The 27,913-nt window shown below is 43.1% G+C and overlaps 1 protein-coding gene across 1 annotated transcript in view; it reads right to left on the bottom strand.

Moving 5' to 3' along the window:
• Positions 1-27,017, bottom strand: part of KDM7A (lysine demethylase 7A) — a 100,364-nt gene extending 73,347 nt beyond the window's left edge. Inside the window, exon 1 of the mRNA XM_054725991.1 lies at positions 26,694-27,017. Within this exon, the coding sequence (XP_054581966.1) occupies positions 26,694-26,887 (194 nt within the window). The 5' untranslated portion in view covers positions 26,888-27,017. The remainder of the gene's footprint in view (positions 1-26,693) is intronic.
• Positions 27,018-27,913: the final 896 nt, after the last annotated feature.

Raw genomic sequence — 27,913 nt, 5'->3', positions numbered from 1 at the left:
GTCAACCACAAATAATGGACCATTCTATTCTAAATCATACAAGTAAAGGCAAAAACATAGCGTGCATACTATGTAAGAAGGGCTTTTTACCTATTTATGTTAGATTCATTCAAAAGATAAATCACTGTTGTACACCTGAAACTAATATATTGTATGTTAACTGTAATTAAAAAATTAATTTTAAAAAGAATATATCCTCTATTCACACATACATTAAAAACCTAAGTTTTTATCAAGAATAACTTATTGTAAGTTCCTCTAAGTCCATTTTGTAATTCTTCTTAATTTCCACTAGAGGTCAGATGATAGATGATTGGCAAATATAAGAATATAGGCAGCCCTTGCTTAGCATGGTAGTACAGAAGCATAACAATAATCATGCAAGTTGAAACTATGCAAAGCTATCGCAATAATCAATGGGAAAATTACATTGTTTACTGACCTTTAAAAATGTTTGTCAAAACATTAAAAAAAACTCTTACTGTCGGTTATAATATATAGAGAAGTGAAAAATAGTACAACTGATATTTATATCGTTTAAGCACCTTCACTGAGTGCCTCTGGCTGCGGCTCCAGAGTCTAGCGAAAGGCTCTGTGTCAACATTGCTACCGGCAGTCATTATTCCACTTAGGCCCAATTTAGATTTCACTTCCAGAATCACCACTTTTGTTTCTTTGCTGCACTTTCATCTTTATTGGCCACTTCCCTCTTTTGATTACCCTGTTTGTAAAATGTCATGTGAGTTTATACTGGGAGACAAGGAGGCAGCACAGGACACGCTTCCCTGTCTGTGTGTGAACTGAGGAACAGATAGGCACATGTTATTAACACACTGATTTGCTAATCTGCATACTGAAGAGTTAGCAGCCAACTTTGTACTTTATAAAGTTAATATATCATGGTGACTAAAATCTGAATCTTGTTATCGGAGGACTAGTGTTATTTAACTAGTGATATTGTTAAATTATTATTTAACATGTGATATTGTGACATACTAAGAAATATGTTTGGTCTTCATCTCTGGTTTCTGGCAAAAGAGTGCCGGAAACCCTTGTAATTACCTGAGTGATAGTGTGAAAGGCACATCTCTTATTATTCACAAGCCCCTTTCAACCACACCTGAGTGCATGCTAATACAGTGCACTAAGTGGGCTCCCAGATAACTTCAGGATGGGGGGTGGTTGCCAGAGGAACCAACCAGGTGATTAGAGGGTTAGAACTTTCCACCCCAGCCCCCTAACCTTTGATGTGGGGAGTAGGGCTGGGGATTGAGTTAATCACCAATAGCCAATGATTTGATCAATCGTGCAGGAGTTCAGAGTGCTTCAGGGTTGGTGAATGTATCCACATGGCAGGAAGGTGGGACATCCCAAACCCCAAAGGGACAGAAGCCCCTGTACATGGGACCCTGTGGGCCTCGGCTTTGTACCTCCCTCTTTATCTGGCAGGTCATTTGTAACCTTTATAATCGCAAGTAAAGTGTTTCCTTGGATTCTGTGAGCCATTACAGCAAATTATCAAACCTGAAGGGGGAATCAGGGCAGCCACAATTTGTAGCCAAGTCAGAAAAAAAAGTGTAGGCAACCTAGAAACCCACTATTTGCCACAGGTGTCTAAAGTAGGGGGCAACAATGGTAAGATATGTACACATATAATACCTTAATAAAAAAATTGAAAAAAAAATAAAAATAAAATAAAGTAGGGGGCAAACTGTGGGTCTGAGCTCTTAACCTCTGAGGTCTGCACTAACTCCAGACAATAAGTGTCACAGATGAATTAAAATTGTAGGACACCCAGTTGGCATTACGGAGAACTGGATTATTGCTTGGCATAGCCAATCCACACATTTGGTATCATGAGTGTTGTAAGCAGAGACAGTATTCCCTTGCATGGTAATTGAAATCTGTGCATATCAGAACCATGCTAAGTGAGATTGCTATATAACACTAGAGGCCCAGTGCATGAAATTCGTGCATGGGTAGGGTCCCTAGGCCTGGCCAGCTAACAGGGACAATCAGGGCCTTGCGGCTGCTGGCCAGGGCCTCCCTTCCCCGGCTGCCAGCTGCTGGCTGCCAGTTGGGGCTTTCCTTCACTCCATGCCACCCCCTGGTGGTCAGCACACATCATAGCGAGAGATCGAACTCATGGTCTCCCGGTTGAACTTCCAAGGGGACAATTTGCATATCAGGCTTTTATATATATAGATTCTCTAAAAGAGCTTTTCTTAAACTACTCCACAGGAGTTAAGATTATCCAAAAGACTGGGAGATGCTGGGCTGAGATTAAATCACTTTAGGTTCCAGCTGGACTTCTCAGAGAATTCAACAAGGTGATGTACACTTTGCATATCCAAGCTGGGAATCTAGCCCAAGTGTTAAATACAACAATCCATTTCAGATCTTTTTTTTTTTTTTTTTCATGAAACACTGTGGGGCGATTATATTCCACCTTGGGAACATGTTTTAGAAGTTAATTTTCAGACTCACCAGCTGTGAAAAGTTTATTACAAATTTAATGTTTCTATAATTACAATTGTGATGATTTTACAATTTAAATTTACAAATTTTTTAAAGTCTTACAATTTTAAAGTTGATAGAAAGTACCAGTAAGTCAAGAATATTGTAAAACCACTCCCTTAACAACACAGGATACCAAATTAGTGACAGCACTACCAAGCACTTACTGCACACATTATTGGAATACAAATAAGTACTAAAACTTTTTAAGCTCTTTTTTTCAACCTCAGGAGAAACCTATCAATGATACTTGTCTCAGATTTCCCTTATCATGATATACCATATTTTCCGGCATATAAGACGACTTTTTAACCCAGGAAAATCTTCTATATGCCCAGTCGTCTTATACGCCGGAAAATATGGTACTTAACAAGTACCTATAGGGCACTGACTAGGCTCAAGCCTAAAAACTGAGCACCCTTACATTAAAGAGCCGACACTGTCATAATACATAATCTCAAAGAGAAGCAAGATACACCATGTCCTTACACCAATCATAGGATTATTGTCTTCTGGGTAAAACTGCCTATGATCCAGCACTACCCTTACTCACCAGGCAAGCTTCAGTCCTACGTAAGAATTCAAAGCCACTATCTAACATCATAAGCACTCTGACTTCAAAGATTTTAACCTTGCCCACCAGACCTATTTAAAGTGGTAATCACAAAACCCCTTCTGCACAATGTGCCTCTATTCTTGACTAGGCCCACCCCACTGTCACCAATGTCTCAGGATGATAGAGTGAGCAATTTAAGAAGGCTTGTTGTCTGATTCCCCACTGAAATCTTAAGCTTGCCTCTAGTTTAGAAAACACAGATTAGAAACAGCAGTGGGGGCTGGTCAAGTAGATCAGCGGTCACCAACCGGTGGTCCGTGAGGTCCGAAAGGTTGGCACCTGCTGAAGTAGATCACAGACAGCAAGAAAGTGCAGCAAGGAAAACGATGAAATACTATCAATAAATCTCCACATGCACAAACCATCCAACATGTGCCAATAGCCCAATACAGCATAGAAAACTAAGGTCCATGGTCCTTAGTCACCAAAATTAAAGTGTAGTATTCTATTAGGAAGAGTATAAGGTACCTGTCAAAATCCATCTAAAAATAGTTGACATAAAAAGGATTTTATCTCCTGAGTAACTTTTCTGAGGACACTCAGCCACATTTCAAAAGTGGGACCTTCAGTTACAGGAAAGTCTTATTTAAGTAGACCTCATCATATCATTCCCCAAAGATGGTAAAGTGGTTGCTGGTTTTTACACGCTAATTAATCTGGGAAATGTTAACACTTCACTGCAAGTGTTCCCATGCTAAAAGTTACTTACTATGGAATGTTTCCAATTGTTGCGGGGGGGGGGGGGGCATTTAAAAAAAGGAGGGGAGCCAAAACTGGTTTGGCTCAGTGGATAGAGCGTCGGCCTTTGGACTGAAAGGTCCCAGGTTCGATTCCGGTCAAGGGCATGTACCTTGGTTGCGGGCACATCCCCAGTAGGGGACGTGCAAGAGGCAGCTGATCGATGTTTCTCTCTCATCAATGTTTCTAACTCTCTATTCCTCTCCCTTCCTCTCTGTAAAAAAATTAATAAAATATATTAAAAAAAAATCAATAAAATATATTTTTTTTAAAAAAGGAGGGGAGAAATAAATTAAAACAGCACCAGTTTCAAATTAAAATAATATCACACACATGCTTCAAGGCAAGACATCTTTTCAAGGTAGCAAGACTAGGAAACAGTTCTACGAGGTGAGTAAGCAGCTTTAAGAGTCATGTTCCCAGTGCGTCTGCACAGACTTATAAGTAAATGAAAGCACACTTATGACACAGACATTAATACATAAATATGATGATCATGTAAAAATGTTATCTGCTATTTAATAAATGGAATCCAAACTCTACTTTCAAATCCATTCTCTCTCACTTATGACCTTTCTTCTCATTAATAAATTTCCACTGGTTGAGGCTGGGGTCTCCCAGCAGCAGATCCTGACACACAAATCTGAGTGCAGGTGTTCATATGTGACCATGGAAGCACTGGTAGGGGAGTGTAAACCTGAGACAGGGAAGGGGAGGAGGCCACAGCATGGTCCTACCAAGGAAGAGGTATTTATCCACTATCTCCCAATAGACAATGGTAGATGGCTCTCCTTAGAGCCATTAACCCTTTGCACTCGCTTGCTTTTTTCTCGATTCCTTTATTCTACTCGGGATTTAATTTTTTAAATACCCCAGATTTTACAAAGCGCGGCAGTAGAATAAAAAACTGGAGTTTCTTTTCATACAAACTTATTTGGATTTTTTTATAGTTCAAATTATTGATATATTCAAAGAGTAATTTTAATCTCAACATCCGAGTGCAAAAGGTTAACTTTCCAGAATTCCCAGCCTGCTTCAAGTGCAAGCGGCTGAGCTCCCAGCAGCTCCCGTGGCCTACGAAAGCCCTCAGGCCACGTCTCAAATGCTTTTAGCAAAAAAAGTCTTCAAGAGATAAAGGCAGATCGAACAGATGGAAACAAGAAAGCCAGGGGATAGTGATGGGGATCCTACAGAGCCTGCTACATATATAAAATTCTATCTAAACAAACTAATATGAATACTCAACTTGTTCATTCTTTGTACACATTGTTCACCATAACATCCATTCCATTATTCTCTCCATTATTCCTCCATCCTCTCCAGGATAAATACTGAACAAGTATATATAGATATTATATAATAAAGTTGTCCAGCTGGTGTGGCTCAGTGGTTGAGAGTCAACCTATCCTGGTTATGGTTTGATTCCTGGTCAGGGCATATGCCCGGGTTGTGGCTCAATCCCTAGTGAGGGGCATGCAGGAGGCAGCCAATCAATGATTCTCTCTTATCATTGATGTTTCTATCTCTCTCTCCCTCTTACTTCCTCTCTGAAATCAATAAAAATACCGTATTTTCTGGCGTAATAAGATGACTGGGCGTATAGAAGATTTTCCTGGGTTAAAAAGTCATCTTATACGCCGGAAAATAAGGTATTTTAAAAATAAAGTTATTATAGGTAAATAGGTATAACTTAAGTAAATAATACTACATAATATTAATAATATTTAATACTTAGCTCCTGAACAAAGATTAAAGACAAAGTTGTCCAACTTGAAGAAATACACAACTGATCTGTATAGGAGAGAACCTCATTGCTGGACCTCAGTAAATCTCCAGGGGAAAAACAATCATTCCTAGCAATTTATGTATCAGTTCCAGAGGACATACATTAGATTGATGGGTTTTCAAGACACATTTTGTCTCACCACTCAGGGCAGCCTCAGCTCAGCTGAACTCTATGGTAGGCTGAGCCAGCATGAATCTCTTGTAAGACTGGACCATCCATTCTATAAGAGAATAAAATGTGGAACAGGTGGAAAGAGGGCATCTTTTAGACAAAAGGGATTAAGTTATTTTAGCTATCTTTTAGACAAAAGGGATTAAGTTATTTTAGCTATCTTAAGAGACTTTCCACAGAGAAAGGAGCACTCCAGGAACTAATTTTAAATGAAGGAAGACAAAATCATGGTGATGATGAGGGAATTTCCAGAGACTTTTCTTAAGAGGAAAGTGTTACACTAAATAACACTTATGTATCTCAGGGTAGGAGGGAGGTGCAGAGGGAAGGTAGAAAAGGTGGTGTAGAGGGGGTAATGGGCAAGGACAACGAAAGAGGCTAGCAAGTAAAAGAGATTAGGTCAGGAAGAGTCACCTACAAGGCAGTGTGAAAGTAGGGGAAAGAAATACTAGCAGGTCTGGAGGTGCAGGCCATATCAGTTTAATAGTTTAGCAAGTGGAGACATACTAGTACAGTTGGCAATTACCTATTTAAGACTAGAGCTCAGATCTACAAAGGAGATAAAAATTTAGGAATAATCCACATGCAGATGAAAGCTGAAGTCATGGGATCAGATAAATGCTAAAAAAAGAGACCTACTGAAGACTGAACCCTGGGGTACTCCCGTGTTAAAAGATCAGGGAGACAGGAAGGACTGTGATGAGGACTCTGAAGGAGAAGTGAAGCGGTAGGAAAACCAGCCTGGGGATTTCCTAGAAGCCAAAGAAGGTGAAGCGCATTGGTAACTTTGACAAGAGCTGTGTCATGGGTCATAAAGATAAAAGCCCGATTCCACTGGGTTCAGAGTGAATGGGACCTGTTAGAAAAAAAGAGGGAAAAACAAATGCTAACAATTGGAGATAGCAATATGGACACTTTTTAAAATAAATTTTGCTATAAAGGGAACAAAGAAATAGGGTTGCATCTGAAGGGGAGATGTCAGGTCAAGAAAGTTGGGGGTTTTTGTGTTTTTTAATAAAGGTTCTATACTATTTGCACACTAAATGGGGGTGGGGAATGATATGGAGGGGAGGGGAGTTAACTATTGGAGCATGTCCTTGAGAAAGGGGATGAGATCTAATATAATTAAAGGTAATTTCTAATCGCTTTGCAGTTTCCTTTTCTTTCTGAAATTACATTCCAGAAATTTCCTAAATCTGAAAATAGACCTCTCCATATTAGTAAGCAAATTCTGGCAACTGTAGCTCACATATAAATGGCTGAATGCAAGATGTGTAGCACTGACACTTCAAAAACAATGACTAGAATAAAAAGTTATAAAGGGAAAAATTGTCATTTAGTTCAAGAATATATGCTATTTTGGCAAAACAGATACGCTACTTTTACTCATTTAAGGATCCCTTCTTTCCAGTGAGTGTAATATTAGTTAATGAATAATATTTACCATATTTTCCAGCGTATAAGACGACTTTTTAACCCAGGAAAATCTTATACGCCCAGTCGTCTTATACGCCAGAAAATACGGTAATATTTAACTCCTGAACAAAGGTTAAAGACAAAATTGTCCAACTTGATGAGGAACTCCACAAGTGATTTGTGTACAAACCTTCTAGTTACCTTTGTATTGATCTAGTTCAAGGCTGACCAAAGTGTAGGGTTATGTATACCTGGAGGAATAGATGACATGCAGGCTTGAAGCCTGCTAGGAAGACAATACATCTGAGATGCTGATCTTCTAGTTACCCCATCTTGCCATGAAAATTGAGGAATGTGCTGAGGTTGTGAGCAGTTCCTCACACTGCTGGGCAGGCAAGGTCACCACTGAAACTGAGAGGAACCCAGAGGACCCAGCACCGTCACCACGGTGAGAATAGCTGGACTTGAGTGTTCCAGTCCCCAGAGGGCACTATCGTTGGCAGCAGGGCCTGTATATGAGAACTGACGTCCAGGGCAGTTGGCCCTGCCAATGGGACAGACTGCTGGGCCTCCTGCTTTGTACAGTCATTCTCATCGGGTTAAGTCCTTTAATCCTTTACACTTCCTTTAGAGAAACCTTTACGCCAGGCGTCCTCAAACTACAGCCCACGGGCCACATGTGGCCCACCGAGGACATTTATCCAGCCCGCCGGGTGTTTTTGCCGTTTTGTTTTTTTTACTTCAAAATAAGATATGTGCAGTGTGCATAGGAATTTGTTCATAGTTGTTGTTTTTTAACTATAGTCCGGCCCTCCAACGGTCTGAGGGACAGTGAACTGGCCCCGTTTAAAAAGTTTGAGGACCCCTGCTTTACGCCTTCCCTGAGTCTGTTAGTGTCCTTTCATCAACTACCAGCACCCTTCTGACACCTTACACATGCACATTTTATATGATAAAGACTCTTTAACTCAATAAACATTTTTCTTACAAATATTAAAATATGTATTGAGCATCACAAACACATGACTTAACAGATACCTGTTTAGGACAAAACTAAATTTCAAAAACTGAAATCCTTTTAAAGTGCTGCATAGATATGACAGAAGCTGTGATGGTAGTCAAAGAAAGCCTGAAATGTGACAATGGTAATGAAATAAAAAGTCACTGATGTGGTTGGTGGAGAGGAGGGGAGAGCAAAGGAGGAAAAGTCACCCATCTCCTAACATCACTTCATCTTAAAGTCCTAAGAAGCTTGTACTATCTTCCTCTGTTCTGTCCAAGAAAAGAAAACAAAAAACACCTGAGAGCAGTGAAGCTGGTGAATGAACCAGGTGGTGCAAGGGCCAGGAGTAAGGCTGAGAGCAAGCCGGGCGACTGGCAGGAGGTGAGTGGAGAGACTCCCTGGCAGCTCCAACAAAGTGATGCTGAAGGAAAGAGCTGTGGGAAAGACTTCGGAGCTTTCAGAGGATACTCGATTCCAACAAGGGTTAAGAAATGAGAAAACCGAGAAAGCAAGTTCAGTTCAGGGGATCTGATCTCTCCTGCCACAGGCTGGATGCCCATAAAGGCAGAGGCAGGAACAGGAAAATTAGGGGAGCAGAGTCTAGCGCTGACTACTTGGCATTTGGATGGTTGGAAAACCTGGTTTATGGAAAGAAGTCCCTGAATCAAAGAGAAGGGCCTCTGCTCCCTCAGTAACCATGGGATCTAAGGAAATGTTGATCATCTGACAGAAAATAAGACAGTCTAGCAAGAAAGGGAAAATAACTCAAAGAACCAGGCACAAAGAAAATTAGCCTTAAAAATGTACTGGGATAAGAAGAATGCAAGAGTGGAAGATGAGTCAGACCTGTAACAAGTTAAATTAAGCACAAAGACTACAATTCCTCTAATCTGCAGATAGTTTATACATACCCCAAGATTCCTTCGTAGTCAAGAAAAAAGGACTGACCACATGTCTACAGTGTAGCGTGTGTGACAGGTGGGACACTGTGGGAGTCCACAGAGCAGAGGGAACCCAGGAACCCACAACCCAGGTTCTGAGGAAGAAAGCTCTAGTACGGTCACCCCAGAAAGTTTCTCAAGTCACTGATGGGAACTGGCCAGAAAGCCTCTGCTTCCAGGGTGCCTGTGTCCCATACTTTGTCACAGTGGGTCAGTTAGGGTGCTAACAAACTGTCCCATTGTTCTCACTTTTATTCACATGTCTTTAATAGTCGGGGTTCCTGGGCAGTGGAAACATCTCTAGGACTTCCAGGCAGTTCTCCAGGACCACTTTATTTTCTCTTGTATATTTATTAATATAAAGTACCCATTAGACACTATATAAATCAAAAGGACCATAGTGGTTCACACTCCAATTTCTCTGTCAAATAGTGACCACTTATCTGACAACAGCTTTTACACATTAAAAATGCCAAATTAGGCCCTGGCCAGGTAGCTCAGTTAGTTAAAGCATCGTCCCAATACACCAAGATTGCAGGTTCGATCCTGGTCAGGGCACATACAAGAATCAACCAATGAATGCATAAATAAGTGGAACAACAAATCAATGTTTCTCTCTTCCTCTCTAAAAATCAATAAATAAATAAATTAATTAAAATGCCAAATTATTTACAATGGGATAGTTTCTCCCAGCTTTTGCAATCTCATAATTTACTGCATATGATGTCAGACTGTTAGGATTACTAACTGATAAATAGGAGTCACTATTAGATGTTTAAAATTCCTGTGTTTTGTGCTCAAGGAAAATGATACTTCTAAAGTACAAAAGAAGTTCAGTACTTCTCTACAAAACATTCTGAATGTTTTATTCCCCCTCCCCATAATAAAACACAACTTGAATATGTCATTATATTTTCTCCAACATTGATTTTTGACACATTAGAATGATTAGATAAACAGTCTTACAGCCCTGATAAAGAAGTATCTTAAATTTGCATAATTACTATGTTTAAGCTCATCAAACTTCAGTATCAGTGGTCCCATCCTCCCTGTCTTTAGAAAATAAAATTTAAAATATGACTACATATAAAAAAAATTTCAAAATGTATAATACTAGAACATTACCTTAAGAATAAACAAATGCTCATCAAGAACAAAGACACATATACAAAAATACACTATAGCATTAAGTACTAAGGAGTGAGGGAGGAAGGGGGTGGAGAAGAAGGGAAGAAGGGAGGGAGAAAGGGGCTGAAGACTCCATCAACAGAGAACCAGACAAATTATGGTAAATCCACAGAATGGAATTCTATGCAGCCATTAAAAAGAGTGAAATACCTGTATATGCTGATATGAAAAACTCTCCTAGACCTCCAGGATATTTTAACAGTGAAAAAGAGAAAGGCATAGAATCAGGTACACAGCATGACCCCTTCCTTCTGAATGGGAACTCAAAACTTAATGTTTACCACTAGGGAAAGGGGACTGAAGGAAGGAGACAAGATACTTTCACTTCTCATTTTTTTATCTTTCTATAGTACTTGTTTTGTTTTTTTAAATTATAGGCTATATGGCCAAAGGAGACATAGACTCTTTTTGTATTCATCTTTTGTACTTCTCTATATTGCTTAAAGCTAATAAATATTACACATTAAAATTTTGCTTTTTAAAAAAGTAAAGTTGGCATACATTATATTTGTTTCAGGTGTACAATATAGTGATTGGACACTTATATACCTTATGATGTGATAGCCACACTAAGTCTGGTGATGAGGTGTCACCATGCAGAGATATCACAATATTATTAAGTACTAGAGGCCCGGTGCACGAATTTGTGCACTGGTGGGGTCCCTCAGCCTGGCCAGCGATTGGGGCCGATCAGAGCCATCTTGCCCAGTCCCAATCTGGATTGATGGGGGCCGGCTGGCTGGGGAGGGACCGTGGGAGGGCTCCAGGGCATGTCCAGCCTGTCTCACCCAGTCCCAAAAGGCCAGACCCCAGTAGCAAGCTAACCCACTGGTCAGAGTGTCTGCCCCCTGGTGGTCCGCGTGCATCATAGCGACTGGTCGGGTGGTCGACGGAATGGTAGACCAATGAGTCGGACATTTAGCATATTAGGCTTTTATATGTATAGACTAGAGGCCCAGTGCATGAAATCTGTGTATGGGGGGGGTGCGGGGGTGTCCCTCAGCCCAGCCTGCACCCTCTCCGATCTGGGATCCCTCTCACAATCCAGGACTGCTGGCTCCCAACCGCCTGCCTGCCTGCCTGATTGCCCCTAACTGCTTCTGCCTGCCAGCCTGATCACCCCCTAACCACTCTCCTGCCAGACTGATTGATGCCTAACTGCTCCCCTGCTGGCCCAATTGCCCCTAACTACCCTCCTCTGCCGGCCTGGTCACCCCTAAATGCCCTCCCCTGCCAGCCTGGTCGCCCCTAACTGCCCTCCCCTGCCGGCCTGGTCGCCCCCAACTGCCCTCCCCTGCTGGCCTGGTTCCCCCCAACTGCCCTCCCCTGCTGGCCCGGTTCCCCCCAACTGCCCTCCCCTGCAGTCCTGTCACCCCCAACTGCCCTCCCCTGCAGGCCTGGTCTCCCCCAACTGCCCTCCCCTGCTGGCCTGGTCACCCCCAACTGCCCTCCCTTGAAGGCCCAGTCCCTCCCAAATGCCCTCCCCTGCTGGCCTGATCGCCTACAACTTCCCTCCCCTGCCGGCCATCTTGTGTCCGTATGGTGGCAGCCATCTTTGACTACATGGGGGTGGCCATCTTGTGTGTTGGAGTGACAGTCAATTTGCATATTACTCTTTTATTAGATAGGATAAGTTAAAATTTTCCTTTATATAATAATCTATAGAAAATTCTAATGAGCCAATTAATTTCAAAACTAGTGGTAAAGGGAAAGAATCAAGCATTTAATTCTGCTTCTCCTATATAGAACTGTACCACTAGGCAGTCAAAAGAGCAGATGAAGGAAAATTTTCTCTTTATAGAAGTATTCCAGCTTATAGTTGAATTAGGAATTCATAATTACACTAGAGGCCCGGCACACGAAATTTTTGCACGGATAGGGTCCCTAGGCCTGGCCGCGATCAGGGCCAATCTTCCCCGCCTGCTGGCAGCCGGCCCCACTCCCCACCCACCCTCTGTGTGTGGGGTGACCAGTGAGGCAATTGGGCCCTGGCACCGCCCACGTCCACCGCCATCCCCCCACCCGGTTCCCCATCAGGAAATCGGAGCCTGCCGGCCGGGGGGAAGAACCAAGAGGTTGGCCGTTCCTGCCCGCTTGCTGGCCCTGCCCGACCCCACTGCTGCCGCCAGTCACCCTCTGTGTGTGGGGCGACCGGCGGGGTGACCAGCGGGGCGATCAGGGCCCCAGAGCCACCCGTGTCCACTGCCACCCACTCCCGGTTCCCCGTTCCCCATGAGGTGATCGGGGCCTGCAGGCTGGGGGCAGCTCCTGAGTTGAGCATCTGCCCCCTGGTGGTCAGTGCACATCATAGCCAACCGGTTGTTCCACCATCCAGTCGATTTGCATATTACGCTTTTATATATCTAGATTACCACCATTTTGCAACCACTAGTGAATAAGTGAATGGATATTGGGATTGCATGGCAGCAAGCATGACCAAAAGAGAAACAACCATTTCTACTTCCTGATGGAAGACTATACCACCCACTTATAAAATACTAGAGGCCCGGTGCATGAAAATTCATGCACTGGAGTGGGGAGGGGGGGTCCCTCAGCCCGGCCTGCCCCCTCTCACAGTCCAGGAGCCCTCAGGGGCGGGAGGCAACCTGGCGATCAGGGGAAGGCGCTGTCCCCATCACACCTATGCTGCTGCCACTGCCGGCAGCGCCAGCCTCAGCCGGCCCTGGTTACCTGAGCCTCAGGCAGGCGGCCCTGGTTCAGCTGGGCAGCCGACATCCGAGGCTTGCCTGCGCCTCAGGCCAGCCCTGGGCGGCTGGGGGGCTGAGGGAACTGGGCACCGCCATCTTTGAGAGTGTGGCAGTCAATTAGCATATTCCCTCCTTATTGGTTGTGGGCGCCGCCATCTTTGAAGGCGTGGCAGTCAAGTAGCATATTCCCTCCTTATTGGCTGTGGACGCCACCATCTTTGAGGGTGGAGCAGTCAATTAGCATATTCCCTCCTTATTGGCTGTGGGCGCCACCATCTTTGAGGGTGGGGCAGTCAATTAGCATATTCCCTCTTTATTAGATATGATGATTCTTGGGAGTAAAACCTGAATCTGACCAAGCTTCTCTGGATTCAAATACTAATTCACAAGAAAGACAAAAACATGTTCAAAGATGTTTCAGGGATGTAATAACAAAATAGAGAAAGTAAAAAAACTGTATAGGATAAACAACAACTTTCTGCAACAAATAAATTGCAAGGGAAAAAGAGGGACACGAGGTGAACCTGTGGAACAGGGTTTTCCAACAGCACTGTTGAGTCTAGGGCTGGATTATCCTTTTGTTGAGGGGACTGTGCTGTGTGGAACATTTAGTAGCAACTATGCCCTATAACTACTAGATTCCTATAGCACCCTCCCCTCCAATAAAAATAATCAATGTCGCCCTGGCCGGTTTTGCTCAGTGGGTAAAGCGTCAGCCTGCGGACTGAAGGGTCCCGGGTTCAATTCCGGTTAAGGGTACATGCCTGGGTTGCGGGCTTGATCCCTGGTGGGGGGCGTGCAGGAGGCAGCTAATCAATGATTCTCTCACATCATTGATGTTTCTATCTCTCCCCCTCTTCCTTCCTCTCTGAAATCAATAAAATATTTTTATATAAATAAATAAATAAATAATCTGTGTATTTTTTAAGTGTTTCTAGATATTGCCAAATCCCATCCAGTTGAGAACTACTGCTACAGATTAAGAGACTTCCGAGACATATCAGCTTATCACTATGTGTAGACCTTAACTGGATCTTGATTCAAACAAATAGAAAAAAAACATTATAACACTTAAGAGACAATTGGAGAGAAAAAAAAAAACGAAAAAAGAAAAAGAAAAAAAGAGACAATTGGAAATTTGAACAGTGAATATTTGATGTTATTAAGTTCATGATAATCACTGAAGCAGAGTGATGGTTCCCAGGGAGCACATTGTACTATCTGTGTGCTTTCATATGTTTTAAATTTTCTCTAAAAACAACAAAAATTAAAGTCAATACCATCATGATAGCTAGCAGCATTCAGCTGAATCACAAAACAACCCAATAACTGAATCTTGAGAACATTCAACTGATTTCCACTAACCATCCCATGTACGCTTGCTCATGTACACGTAGAAGAGGCTCTCAAAACAAAATCCATTTTAAAAGGAAAATAATCACTGTCTTTTTAAAGGACAAACAAAAGTGTACTCCCAGGACACCTTAAACCCCTGGGGTTCACAAAACACAAGTTAGGAAATGCTGCTTTGGAGAAATTCCTAGATCATGAATGCATTAGAGATTCCTATTATATTCATTTACTTGCTCAGTGTTTGTTCCTCCATGTCTCTTATATTTGTCAATTTTATTTTACTAAATACTACCAAAGGCAGTGGTATTTTCAAATTTAGATACAGAATAATATTTTAAAATTTAGGTACAAAGCATCACTAAAATACAACTTAAATATCCAATAGTGCAGAATATTTTTCCATGAGGCTGTTATTCTTAGAGCTAATAAAGTATACTTAAAAACACATTATATGCCAAGAACCACATGATTTCACTCATATGTGGGATATAAAACAGAAAGCAAAAACAAACAAAAACTCATAGACACAGAAAACAGTATCATATGGTGGTTACCAGAGGCAAAAGGGAGTGGGGAGGAGGTAGAAGAGGGTAAAGGGGTTCAAATATATAGAGAGTGACAGGAGGAGACTTGACTTTAGTGGTGAACACACAATGCAATATACAGTTAATGTATTATACAACTGTATACTTGAAACCTATATAATCTTAATAACCAACACTACTCCAAAAAACATTATTAAAATTTAAAAAATACATTATATGCATAGGAACATATCTTAGGAAATAAGCTTATGGTTCCCCATAGATGCTTAAGAAGTCTTTGACACAATTCAACAACTATTCATGATAAACACTTTTAAAAAAGAATTGAGGGTTACTTTCTTAATATGATAAGAGGCCTAAAACTACTATCTCACTTAAGTAAGGAAACATTGGAGGTATTTCCACTAAAGTCAGGAACAAAGTAAGGATATTCACTATCTCCGCCACTACTCAACATTGTACTACTGGTATTAGCCTATGCAATTAGATAAGCAAAATCATTTAGAGGCATAAGAATAGGTAAAGAGTAGTAAAACTACCTCTATTTACATACGATAGGAACCTCTAGTGAACTGATGATACAACTAACTCTATTACTTCATTATTAAGATAGCAGAATATAAAGCAACATTCAAAAGTCAAGTAAGTCTTCATATACATACCAATGACCAATCAGCAAGCAAGTAGTAGAAAAAAATCCCATTTATAATAGTAAAAAAGAAAATTAAACATCAAGGAATAAACTTAATAATTGTGCAAAATCTACATAAAGAAAAAGTTTAAACATATCTGAAAGGCACAAAAGTAGGTTTAAATAAAGAGACGGCCTGTTCTTGGATAAAAAGACTCAACATTATAAAAATGTCAGTTCTCCTTAAATTAATTTATAAATTTAATGTAATACTAATAAAATATCATGAGCTTTTTAATAAAATTAGAAAACATGCTACTAAAGTTTATATGGAAAAATAAACCTGCAAGAATAACAAACTAACAAAAAATCCACCTGAAAACAAAAGAACACAAGGTTGGGACTTGTCTTACCAGACTTAAAAACACTATAAAAGCCTCCATAATTAAAACAGAGTGGTGCAATACATGAATGGACAAATAGAACAATGGACTAGAACAGAAAGTGCAGAAACAGACCCATGCATATACAGAATTTCAACATGATAAAGGGGCATGTCAAATTACTAGGTAAATACGGACTTCTTAATAAATAGTGCTGGGACAATTGGGTAGCCATTTAGAAAAAAATACAATTATATCCCTATTTTGTAAAATATATATATATTTTTTTTTTATTTCAGAGAGGAAGGGAGAGAGACAGAAACATCAATCATGAGAGAGAATCATTGACTGGCTGCCTCCTGCACTCTCCACACTGGGGATCAAGCACACACCTGGGCATGTGCCCTGACCGGGAACCCAACTGCTACCTTCTGGTTCATAGGTCGACACACAATCACTGAGCCACGCTGGCCGGGCATTATATCCCTATTTTATACTAGATGTAAGAATAAATTCCAAATGTATTACAGATCTAAAAGTAAAGTTAATTAATTAACTATTAATTTATTAATACCACACAAGTACTAAAAGAAAATGAGGTAAAATACTCTTTAACAACTTGGAGTAGCCCTAGCCAATTTGGCTCAGTAGATACTGTGTCTGCCCACGAACTAAAGGTTCCAGGTTCGATTCTGGTCAAGGGCACCTACCTGGGTTGTAGGCTCAATCCCCTGTCCTGGCCTCCGCAACTGAGGGAGATAACCAATCAATGTGTCTCTCTCACATTGGTTGTCTCTCCCTGTCACTGTCACTCTTTCTAAACATTAATGTCTCGAGAAATAGCCTCAGGAGAAGACTAACAACTAGGAATAAAAAAATTTTTTTAAATCAACTTGGATTATAGAAAGACTTGCTAATAAAAGAGCTAATAAAAGATTAATAAATATGACTATTTATAAATATTTTTTACAAATTTTCATGACAAAAATAAATCACCATAGACCAAAAAATAAAAATACAAAACAAGTGAAAACTGGGAGATAATATTTATATATGCCACGAAAAGCTAATACCCCTAATACATAAAGAGCTCTTAAAAATTATGGGACAAGCCCTAGCCAGTTTGACTCAATGGACAGAGCCTCAACCTGAAGGGTCCTAGATTTGATTCTGGTCAAGGGCACGTACCAAGGTTGCAGGCTGGATCCCTGGCTCTGGTTGGGGCGATCCTTGGCCCTGGTTGGGGCGCGTGCAGAAGGCTACCAATAGATGTGTCTCTGTCACATCGATGTTTCTCTCTCTGTCTCTCCCCCTCCCTTCCACTCTCTCTAAAAATCAATGGGAAAATATCCTCAGGTGAGGATGAACAAAACCAAAGTTAAGGGACCAAGGATCAAAAACCTGATAAAATCAGAAAAAGATATAAACAGGCGATTCTCAAAAGAAGAAGGGAAAAAGAAAGAAAATGACCGTCAAACATATATAATGTTGTTCTAACTCATTTGTAATTAGAGAAATACACATTAAAACATGGATATCAGTTTTCACGTATCAGTTGGCAATGATTAAAAATATGAAAACACATCCTGATGGCAAGAATGTGGTGGAAGAGGCACTCTCATACGCTGCTGGTGGGAATGCAAACTGGCCCAAGCATCGGAGGGAAATCTGGTAATTCTAACAAAACAACATATGCACCCATCTTTGGGCCAAGTAATCCCACCTCTAGTAATCTAACCTGAAGATATACCTCCAACAACATGAAAATACATATGCACAAGATTATTCATTACAGCATTGTTTTTCATTGTAAAATACTACAACCTAAATGCCTATACACTAGAAAAAAGATGAATAAAATAAGCTACATACTATACAGGTGTTAAAAAGAATAAAGAAGAACGCTGAACTAACATGGAGTGATTTCCACTATATGCTATTAAGTGAGAAAAAGCAAAATGAAGTGTATTCATCATAAGCTACCCTTCGTCTGAAGAAAACAGATATAAAAAAAACAACACATGCATCTGCTCATTTGTGCGAAAACACACCAAAAACACCACACAGAAAGGATGAGCCAGAAAGTATAGATTACTTACAGGATGGGGGTGAAAAAGGGATGGAAAGGCGTAGGAGGGGTGAAGAGGGCATGACACTTCTGAGTATACCTTTTCATATAACTCTGACTTCTTAGAATGATAGTAATGTTTTACATTTTCAAAATATAAACTAACAATTAAAACCAACCAGGATGTGGGAGGACTCCAAAATGCAACACAAAAGAACTAGGTAACCTAACTTGGGAAAATTATTTGACTAGATATTATAAGGCTAACGACAAAAAAAATTTTAAACAAGTACTGTAACCTAGTTAGCAGATTTCTTTATTATAAGGGTAAGGGTTAGCAATTCTAGAACTACTTTATGTATACACTAGGATTGAACAAATAAACCTATTAAATGTAATAAGAGCTGGGTTTCTCAATGTTGGACAAAAAGTTACAAGCAAGGAAAGGGAAAAGGTTAAAACGAATGCTGTGGTATTGGATGAGAATCAAAGGTATCATTGTGAAAACATATAGTTTTTAATATATGTAGATAGATACAACAGAAATAAATCCAGATGTGTATGCATGTGTGTGATTTCTGTATTTCCCAGCTCTGTCCACTGGGAAGGCCTAGAAGCAATGAGCCCACCTAGTACCAGACCATAGTTTCTAAAATCCATTCTCCAAAGAAACCAGGGCTCACACAGACACATACAAAAATCATACAAGTTACCATTAATTCAACTATAATTAATGGGAAAAGACTAACATTAATATTCATGGAAAAGTAAGTAAACAATCATTACAGTAATAAAATGTAACTTCCAAAAAGAATCAGAACTTGGTAGCAGCTACAAGATCAGCACTGGACAACTGTTCAAAAGCTGTGTAACTTATTGTGGAGTTCCAATTGCTAGAACCAACCAAAGCCTGCTTTATAATCAAACTAGAGGCCCGGTGCATGAAATTCGTGCACTCGGGGGGCGAGGGTCCCTCAGCCCGGCCTGTGCCCTCTCACAGTCCGGGAGCCCCGCGATGGATTGCCCCAAAGAGGTAGGCCCTACCCACCCTGCCGGGGCTCCAAGATGGATCGCCCCCGCAGAGGGAGGCCCCACCCACCTGCCACAGTCCGCTGGATGGTGGCCTAGGCCTCCCTCTTTGGGGCAATTATGGAGTCCCCCGACTGATCCATCGCCCCACTGGCTGGTGGCCTGGGCCTCCCTCTGCAGGACGATCATGGGGCAATGGCCAGGCCCCCAACCAATCGCATCACACCCACCTTGACTGGCCTGGCACCAGTGGGTGTCATAGCGTGGTTGTCTGGAAGGTCGTCTGGAAGGTCATTCTGCTGTTCGGTTGTTCGGTCGATTTGCATATTACGCTTTTATTATTATAGACTAGAGGCCTGGCACACGAAATTCGTGTGTGGTTACAGTCCCTAGGCCTGGCCTGTGATCAGGGCCATCTTCCCCAGCTGTCCACAGCTGACTCCGCCCCCACCACCACCCACCCCGGTTCCCTGTTCGCCATCGGGTGATCAGTGCTTGGTGGCCGAGGTAAGGGACTGAGAGGTTGGCTGTTCCTGCCCACTCGCTGGCCCCGCCCCACTCCCGCAGCGGGTGGCCATCATGCGATCAGAGCCTGCCGGCCAGGGAAAGAGACCAAGAGGTATTCAGTGTGCCTCATAGTGACTGGTCCAGCGGTTGTTCTGGTCATTCTGCCATTAGGGTCAATTTGCATAGTGCCCTTTTATTATATAGGATTCCTCTACACCTGTTCTATTCTTATTCTTCAGCCCCTCACTAAGGGTCATCAAACAAAAAGGCATTCTTCCTCTTGGATGTCCAATAAACTCAATTTCATACCTAAGACACAGGCTATGAGAGCGTACCAAGCAGAAATCTGTCACAAACTGGTTAAAAAAATAAATAAGCTTAATGAAAGAACTATATGTCAGTACCTCCAAGCAGCCTGAAATAAGGCTCCCATATCACAACACATTTTGTTCAAATAGCGAAATTGAGCATATATGTATAAAATTCTCATAAGTGAAATACATGAAGACAATACTTATATATTCTCCTATGACAAACTGTCATATCAAAAAAAGATATTGAGAAATTCAATAAATGGGCTTTTTGTTCTTTTATGGGGGGATATATGGTCACCTAGTAAGTTTATGTTATAATACTAAAAGACTTCATCATTAAGGAGAAATATATCTAAAATAAATTCCAAAATTCATTCTCATCCTTAATTTAAAAATCAAAATATACTTCAATAAGAAATCCATCACAAGATGAAAACAGAGTTAAATTATAAAACATTTCAAATATTTATTTTATAAATACTGTTCCCAAGGCAGTTATGATCATTAACATATTTATGCTCAAGATAATTTTAATAAAAAACAAAAACACTGGGGTAGGGGGCGGGCTAGAAGGGGTCAGTGGGGAAAAAGGGGGACATATGTAATACTTTCAACAATAAAGATTTGGGGGGAAAAAGAAAAGAAAAAAAGAAAAAAGAACAAAAACAAAAATGTTTATAGATATCTCTCTGGGCTCCTGCTGTACCTGTTCCACCTATGCACCTACCCGTACCCCCAGGAAAGAAACTAACAAGGAGGAAGAGAGCCAGTACCACCTGCTAGTTGAGAGCCTGAGCTCTGAGGTTAGTCCACCTGAGTTCAGGTGGTGGTTCTATGACCTTTTCTAGCTTTGTGACCCTGGGAAAGTAACTGACCCTCTCTAACCCTCAGATTCCTCATCTGTAAAATGGGGATAACAATAACTTATCCAGCAAAGTGACTATGAGATTTAGATGACTTAATACATATAACGCAATTAGAACAGTGACTACTAACACTTGGTATAAAAAGCATTCAATAAATGTTTGACTGAGTTCCTGGGACTTCAGAGTGAACTGAGAAACTCCTACCCAATAGCATTATTCTAAATAAAATCCTTCTATTCTCATAAACTAAGCTCTTCATTTATTCAAGCCTTAGGAAGAAAAATTAATATATGACATTTATAAATTACCCAAACTGACTCAAACTTTTAAAATCATCTCTCACCTAGACTGTTGTTATAATAAACTTCTTACTGATCTACCTGTCAGCCTTTGCCTCCCTCCAGTCTATTCTCCATGTAGCAGCCAAAGTGAACCTTTTAAAGGTTAAATCAAATCGTTTACTCCTCAAAATATACCATGTGCTTTATGTAAAAATCCAAAATATTCTTGTGTTCAAATGTCTCCTTTTCAAGGCACTCCATAATCACACCTTGTGAAAGTAGCCTTATACTACCCCCAGCCCTCTTTTCCCATGATACCACTTTTTTTGTCACATACATGTTTATCTGCCCTGCTCTCACCGCACACACACACACACACACACGCACACGCACACGCACGCACACGCACACACACACACACGCATACACGAATGTTAAGTTATAGGAGAGCAAGGACTTAGTTTTTGTTCATCGCTATATTCCCAGCACCAAGAACAGCACCCAGCAATCCCATTAAGTCAGGACAAGAAACAAAGTAAAATTTAAAAATACTATATGTCAGCTACCAAATTGGTAAACATAACTTTTTAAACATTTGAATGATTGAAGTACACTTAAAGTTTAAAAAATCTTCAGTGAACATACAGCTCAGTGAATTTTTACAGCTGAATCAGTCACATAAGCACCACACAAGATCAATATAGAGAACATTTGCTGAACCCCAGAATCTCCCTCGGGCCTTCTCTCAGTCATGCCCCCCAGAGGTAAGCAATAGTCTGACTTCTCTCATCCAATTATGCCTGTACTTGAACTTCATATAAGCAAAATCAAAGAGTACACACTTTTGTGTCTGGCTTCTTTTACTTAACTTTTTATCTGTGAGATTCACCCATGTTGTATGCATTAGTAGTGCTTTTTTTTTTTGTAATCACTGATGAGAATTCCATTTTATAAATACACCATAACTTATCCAATCTACTATTAATGACATTTAGGTCATTATATTTTGAGGACAATATAAATAGTGCTGCCACAAATAATCTTGGGTACTTCTTTTTGGTGGGAATACTCATTTGCAGATTGACAAAGTTTTTGCTTGGCTTGGTTTTGGGGTGACAGGGTAATAAATACCTTAGAGTGGAGAGGATGCAGGGAACTAGAAGTGGACACTGTTGGTAAAAGTATAAATTGGAATAACCTTTCTAGAGGACAATCTGGCTGTAGGCACAAAAAGCCTAAAAATATCTGTGCCCTGTGACTACTAATTCTACTTCAAGGAATTTCTTAATGAGTACTTACACGTGCCACTTCTTCTTAGTGTTTTACGCGTATTAACTCATTTGACTTATTCTAAGGAAATAACTAGAGATACAATGGTTTGTTTAGAATTATGTCAACCATCCATCATCACTAGGAAATACAAGAAAAAGTAGTAAACAAGGCAAAAAAAACTAACAAGAGGGGAATGGTTTTAAATATATCGTACTCCTGTGAAATTAAACACTATACAGCCACTGAAAATGTTTTCAAAAAACTTTAAAGATACAGAAAAAAGTATATATTAATGAAAGAGGTTAGGTAACAGTGGAATGCATAAAATGAATTCCAGGTTGTTTTCAATACATACATATACCTTAAATGTTAAAATAGTGGCAATCTCTGGGAGACATGAGTATTTTCATATTCTTGATATTTTTCTATACTTCCCATTTTTCTATAATATATTACTTTTGCCAATCAAAACGAATATATTGCTAAAAAGTCTAACAAACAAAGGTATTTACAGTCTAATTAGAGAGACAGAAACATTAAATTTAGGACACTGATGCAGTTTTGCATAGGATGATATTAAGTGTGCTATGGAAAGACATGGGTGGGGGGGAACATTACAGGAAAGCTCATCTTACTTCCAAGGACTCAAAGAGGGAAGAGTCCATCTCCAATTCAGAAGGAACCTTCCCAGGAAAATCCTGTTGATTCCTCAGCTCACGGCCACTACTGGTATCAATTATACATTGTGCCCAGCAAGTGTTTTCCCCCGTCCCCTCACTTAAGAAAAAAAAAAGGCTTAGGCAGACTGAGGGATGGGAATTCCTGAATACCAAGGATACAAAGTTCAACAGCCTCACACCTGGAGGAGGCTGGTTCCATCCACCCTACTACCTGGCTAAAAAGCATCAAGGCAGGGCACTCCTTCCCTGTCAGAATACATTAGAGCAAAAACTTTTCAGATTTTCACATGTCAGAAACTCCAGGCAGATTAAACCAAAATTTATATCAAAATTCACTGAGTTTAAAAATTTTTACTTGAATAATAAAATTACTAAGAAATTATCCAGCTGAAACTGGTTTGGCTCAGTGGATAGAGCGTCCGTCTGCGGACTGAAAGGTCCCAGGTTCGATTCCGGCCAGGGGCATGTACCTTGGTTACAGGCACATCCCCGGTGGGGGGTGTGCAGGAGGCAGCTGGTCGATGTATCTCTCTCATCAATGTTTCTAGCTCTCTATCCCTCTCCCTTTCTCTCTGTGAAAAAAATCAATAAAATATATTTAAAAAAAAATAAAAAAAGAAAAAAAAAAAAAAAAAGAAATTATCCAGCTGGCCCTGGCCCGTTTCTCAGTGGTTAGAGCATCAGCCTAAGGATCAAAGGGTCTCAGGCTCAATTTCCAATCAAGAGCACTTACAGTTGCCGGTACAATCCCCAGCCTCAGTCTGGTCAGAGCGTGCAGGAGGCAACCAATCCATGTGTCTCTCTCACATCAATGTCTCTCTCTCCCCTTCCCCTTCTCCCTCCCTTACACTCTCTCTAAAAATCAATGGAAAAAATATCCTTGGGTGAGGATTTAAAAAAAAAAAAAGGAAATTATCCAGGTAAAGGCAATCCTCTGTACCCACCCATTTCCTCTTTCTTCCTCTTCTGCAAATAGACTGCCCCAAGAAAGCTGAGCATGGGAAGGAAAGCTACACCTCAGTTCCTCAGGGGCCAATTCTCACATAAGCAAGTGATATTAGTTTAATATTTAATACGTAAAGAACATTTTGCTGTGTTCAAAAAAACAATCACTCATTTCATGGTACTATAAACATTAAAGTAAATATTGATCACAGGAAAAATATATAAACCTCAAATTATCAATACTTCATTAAGAATTAAACTTGGTACTAAGATACTGCTTTTACATGGTGGAGCAGTATCACTAAATTTTTTTAATTTCTGATATCTGAACCACAGTAAATGCTCAAGAACTGCTGGTCAAAAGATAAAAAATAAAAAATAACCTGGGTTCAAAATATAGTGCATCCCCCCCCCCCAAAAAAAAAAGTATACACACACTTTGAATAATTATAAAGGCGGTGTTTATTAAAATGCATTTCATTTTCAAATATTGAGATATCAGCTATTAAAGTGTGTATATATTTCAGAGTCACTTCCACAAATATGAAGTCACACAAATTTATGTGACAAATTTATGTTTTGGCCGTGTTTTCTCTTCTTCACATGTGCCCTCTTTATTTTCCCTTAACTTCTCCTGTTTTCAAATGTACACTTAAATGCATTACAAAATTCTTCACAACTTCCTGCAGCTTTTTATGATTATAGTGTTGTTACCCAAATTAAGGTAAATAAAATTCTAGTCTAAAATTTATTAACCTATCAAACCTTTAAATTGCACAATAGAACAAATTTCTTATACAGCTAAAATAGTTCTTTGAAAAATAAGTATTTACATAATCACCAGGGATTCTGGTTTTATTCTATATGTCACCTAGATTTTGGGATAATCTCTACTCTGGTTGCCGGGTATGTTATGAGAACAGAGGATGTAGAAATAGAATTGGCAAGATTTTGGTATGTTCAAATTTCAGTTGTATGTATAATCTAAATACAGAAAAATATCACTGTACAGTAATGAAAAAGAACTTTGGATAATTTATTCTTAGTTACATGTGGCAAGGTTGTAGTAATATTCCCCGAGCATAGACCAGATTGTTAAAGATTATCTGATACAGTGACAACACGTTGCATTTCTCTCTGGTACTGCTGTCAGAGCTGTGCAAACTGAAAACCGATTAAATAAAACTAACGGTACTTGAAAATTAAGTGAAACTAACTGTGTCTAGCACTAAACACCTAAATGAACGCTGCAATTTAAGTGGTTTTCTCTCCCAGGGCCAGTAGAGGGAGACTAAGACATCTGGCCTGGTCGTGCAGTGTTTCTGTAAAATTGGGGAGGGGGGAGCGGAGGCTGTATTTAAATGTCCTGCTGTCAATCAAAGGACACTTCCTACAATCACAGTCACCATATCGGCTACTACCCGGGAGCGAACTCTCGCCAAGATTCCACACCAAACGGGGCTCGGGGAACCTGCTTCACCCAAAGGTGACCGCAGGCTTTCCCACAACACCCAAATAAGGACTTTGGGAGCCCAACCCCAACTAGTTTCTTTGTTTAAATGCCTGCGAATCCCTCCCACGCCGGAGTCAAGAGGCTGTGGCGCCGCCCTTTATTAGCCTCACACTTTGATTACAAAACACACGAGTCGGCGGCCTGGCGGCGGAGGCGGCTCGAGCTCTCGCAAACGTCAAACGCGAAACGCAGGCGGCCGCCAAGGCGCAGGGCGACGCTCGCCGCCCCGCCACCCGACCCAAAGTGCCCACGGCCGGCCAAAGTTCGCCCGCACCAGGCCCTCGGGCGCCGGCCCCGCGCCGTCTGGGTGTCGCCAGCCCCTCGGGTGACGGGAAATTTCACTCTTTGTAAAGTTTGAGCTGCGGCGCGGGGGCGACGCGGGGGGGGGGGGGGGGACGGGGGGACGAGAGGCTGTCTCTTCAGGCCCCGCCGCCCACTCCATCCGCTCCGCCCCCGCCAGGACGGGGTGCACTGGGGCGGAGGGTGGGGGGCGCCGTCCCAGCCGACCTGCCGCCCCGCCCGGGACCCTCGGCCCCAAACTTCCGACTGGCATCTCTCAAGTCCCGAGAGCGGCTGGCTCATCTGTTGCTGTTGACTCCGCGAGCCCCGCCAGGCAGGCGCTGCCGACGCCCCCGGCCCAGCGCCCCGGCCCGGGAAGTTTGATAAAAAACCCAGGGAAGGGGGCGCGACGGGGACCCGCCGGCGGAGGGGACGGGGCGATTTCTGGAGACCCTGGGCTGGGCGACCAGGTCCCTACCGAGAAGGAAGGCGCGGCGGCCGGCGGGGCAAGGCGGCCGGGCGGGCGACGACTCGGGACCCCGAGTCCCGGGCGGGCGGGCGGGGCGGCGGCCGGGCTGCGGGCGCCGCGAGGGGCGGCGGGCCCGGCCGGCGCTCCGCCCGCCACCTGCGCCGGCGCCTGCCCCGGCCGCGTCCCCTCGCCCCGTCTCCCCCTGCCAACTTCGCGGCCGGCCCCCTTTGTTCCCGTTTGTTGTGGCGACTCTTCGCCTGGCCGGGCGATCCCACCAGCCCCACTCAGCCCGCTCGGCGCCCGGCGAGCCCGGGGCCCCGCGCGTCCCGCTGCCCGGCCGGGGGGTGGCTCGGTGCCCGGACCGCGGGGCGCGCGGCGCGGCGGCCGGGCGGAAGGGGATGCGGGCGGCCGGCGCGGCGGCGGCGGGTGGCCGGTGCCCGGCGGCGGCCGCGGGGCCGGAGGGGGTTTATTTACCTGCCGTGGAACCAGTCCTTGCAGATATCGCACTCGATCATGAAGCGGTTCACGTCGTACGGCTGCCGGCACACACAGTACACCGGCGGGGGCGGCGGGGGCGCCGAGGCCCGGCCCGGAGCCGCCACCGACACGGCTGCCGCGGCGGCTCCCGCTGCTGCTCCCGCGGCCACCGCCGCCACCGCTCCGGCCATCTTTAAAACACACACGCTCGCTCGCTGCTCCGCTCGCCGACTGGAGCGAGCGCCGCCGCCAGCCAGCGCCGCCTCCTGCAGCAGCCGGAGCAGCAGCCGGGGAGGCGGCGGCGGCGCTCAGTGCGCGCGCGCGCGCGCGGGGCCGCGGCGGGCGGCTGGGGGAGGGCGCGCACACGACGCGCGAGGCCCGGCGGCTCCTTCCGGCGCTCCCCGCGGGGCCGTGCGTCTCGCGCACGTCGTCCGGCCGCCTGCGCGCTCCGCTCCCCCGCGTCGGCGGGGCGCAGGGATCGGCTGAAGGGCACGCGGGGCGGGGGGAGGCCGAGGATCTCGAAGACACGCGCGGCGGCGTGGGGCGCGTGGCCCCGGAGGGCAGCGGGCGCGTGCGGAGCCCGAGTCGGCGTGCGGAGCGCGAGCGAGGCCGGGAAGTTCCTGCGCCGGGACAGCGGCACGCGCTGTGCCGTGCCCGGAGGAGGGGAACCGGGGAAGTTAGAGCCCCCGCCAGGGCCCCCTCCCGACGGGGGAGACTCTTCCATCAGTTAGCAGCCACCCCGCCACCTCTGCGGGCCGAGCCCAGGGCTAACAGTACTCAGAGCTGGTTATGCCCCGCTGGGAGCAGGAATGCGCTGGGGGCTCATCCGAACTTCGAAAACCACCCACCCCAATTCCCACCGACCAGCTAGGACACGGCAGTGTCGATGGAGCCTGTTAGGTGAAGGAGGTTGTTCCCAAGAGAGTTCATTAATGTCCGTGAGCCCAGAGGGGCAGCCTTGAAATGTGGTTGGTGGAGAAAGGACTGGAGAGGAACCCCGCGCGTTTGTAAATTACATGATTTAGAGGCGAATGCGCTCAGTCCCAAGTTTGGAAGATGGGGATAAAATTCTAAATGGCGGTGACACCTCGGAAAGGGGGTACTGCAAAACCCAGATAATATGTACTTGGCATATAATGGCCATTAATAAATATTTTTGAATGAAGGATGAGATTGATAAGAATGGAGAGAGGTTGCGTTGGAATCATAAGTATGCA

Source organism: Eptesicus fuscus, chromosome 14 (assembly GCF_027574615.1).
Source record: "Eptesicus fuscus isolate TK198812 chromosome 14, DD_ASM_mEF_20220401, whole genome shotgun sequence".
NCBI classification, from domain to species: Eukaryota; Metazoa; Chordata; class Mammalia; order Chiroptera; family Vespertilionidae; genus Eptesicus; species Eptesicus fuscus.
This window is presented reverse-complemented; position numbering and strand designations above follow the sequence as displayed.